We start from the raw sequence: 701 nt of genomic DNA, 5'->3' as shown, positions 1-701 counted from the left end.
TCCCTCCCCGTGGCCTTCCCCCCCCGCCCACCCTAAGGACCTCCACTCCACCAAGGTGCACCCCAACAGCCTCCATCCCAATCATCTCCCAGCTCGGACCCACCTCAAGACCCTCCCCCCCACCCACCACTGGTCTTCACCCCATTCCTACCTCCACCTTGATGGTCTCCCATCGAACAGCCTCCATCCCAACAGTCTCCACCCTGATGAGCACCACCCCGACAGCCTTGACCCAGGTAGCCCCTATCACACCTCCACCCCAAAATTCTGCACCACAGTGGTCTTCACCTCAGCAGCCTTTGGCCCCATGACAGTCTCCCACCCACACGTATCCCAACAGCCTCCATCCCAGTGGTGTCCATCCCAACAGCCCACCCCAACAACCACAACCCTGACAGCCTCCATATCCATGCTCTCCATCCCAAAAGCCTCCATCTCTGTGTCCTCCACCCCAAGAGTCTCACCCCATGCCAGAGCTTACCCACGGTGCCAGACTCAGCCATGATGCTCCTGCCAGGGCCGGCAGTGCCTGGACTCCCCATGGGGGCCGAGGCACTGGATGCCCAGAGAAGGGAGGCCAGGGGGTTGAAGGAGAGGCAGAGGAAGACAAAGGTGCAGAGGGCCATGCGGGAGCGGTCCAGCATGCCCTGGCTGCTGGGTGAGGGAGGTGGGAGCTGCTGCTTCACCTGGGTGGGCAGAGC

General features: G+C 62.5%; 1 protein-coding gene across 1 annotated transcript in view; it reads right to left on the bottom strand.

Moving 5' to 3' along the window:
• SREBF1 (sterol regulatory element binding transcription factor 1) overlaps nt 1–701 on the bottom strand; it is a gene marked incomplete at its 5' end in the record, with an annotated part of 6,645 nt that overhangs the window by 3,938 nt on the left and 2,006 nt on the right. Inside the window, 2 exons of the mRNA XM_010003591.1 lie at nt 152–267; nt 482–686. Coding sequence (XP_010001893.1) covers nt 152–267; nt 482–686 — 321 coding nt within the window. The remainder of the gene's footprint in view (nt 1–151; nt 268–481; nt 687–701) is intronic.

Source organism: Chaetura pelagica, unplaced genomic scaffold (genome assembly GCF_000747805.2).
Source record: "Chaetura pelagica isolate M959 unplaced genomic scaffold, ChaPel_1.0 scaffold408, whole genome shotgun sequence".
Lineage (NCBI taxonomy): Eukaryota > Metazoa > Chordata > Aves > Apodiformes > Apodidae > Chaetura > Chaetura pelagica.
This window is presented reverse-complemented; position numbering and strand designations above follow the sequence as displayed.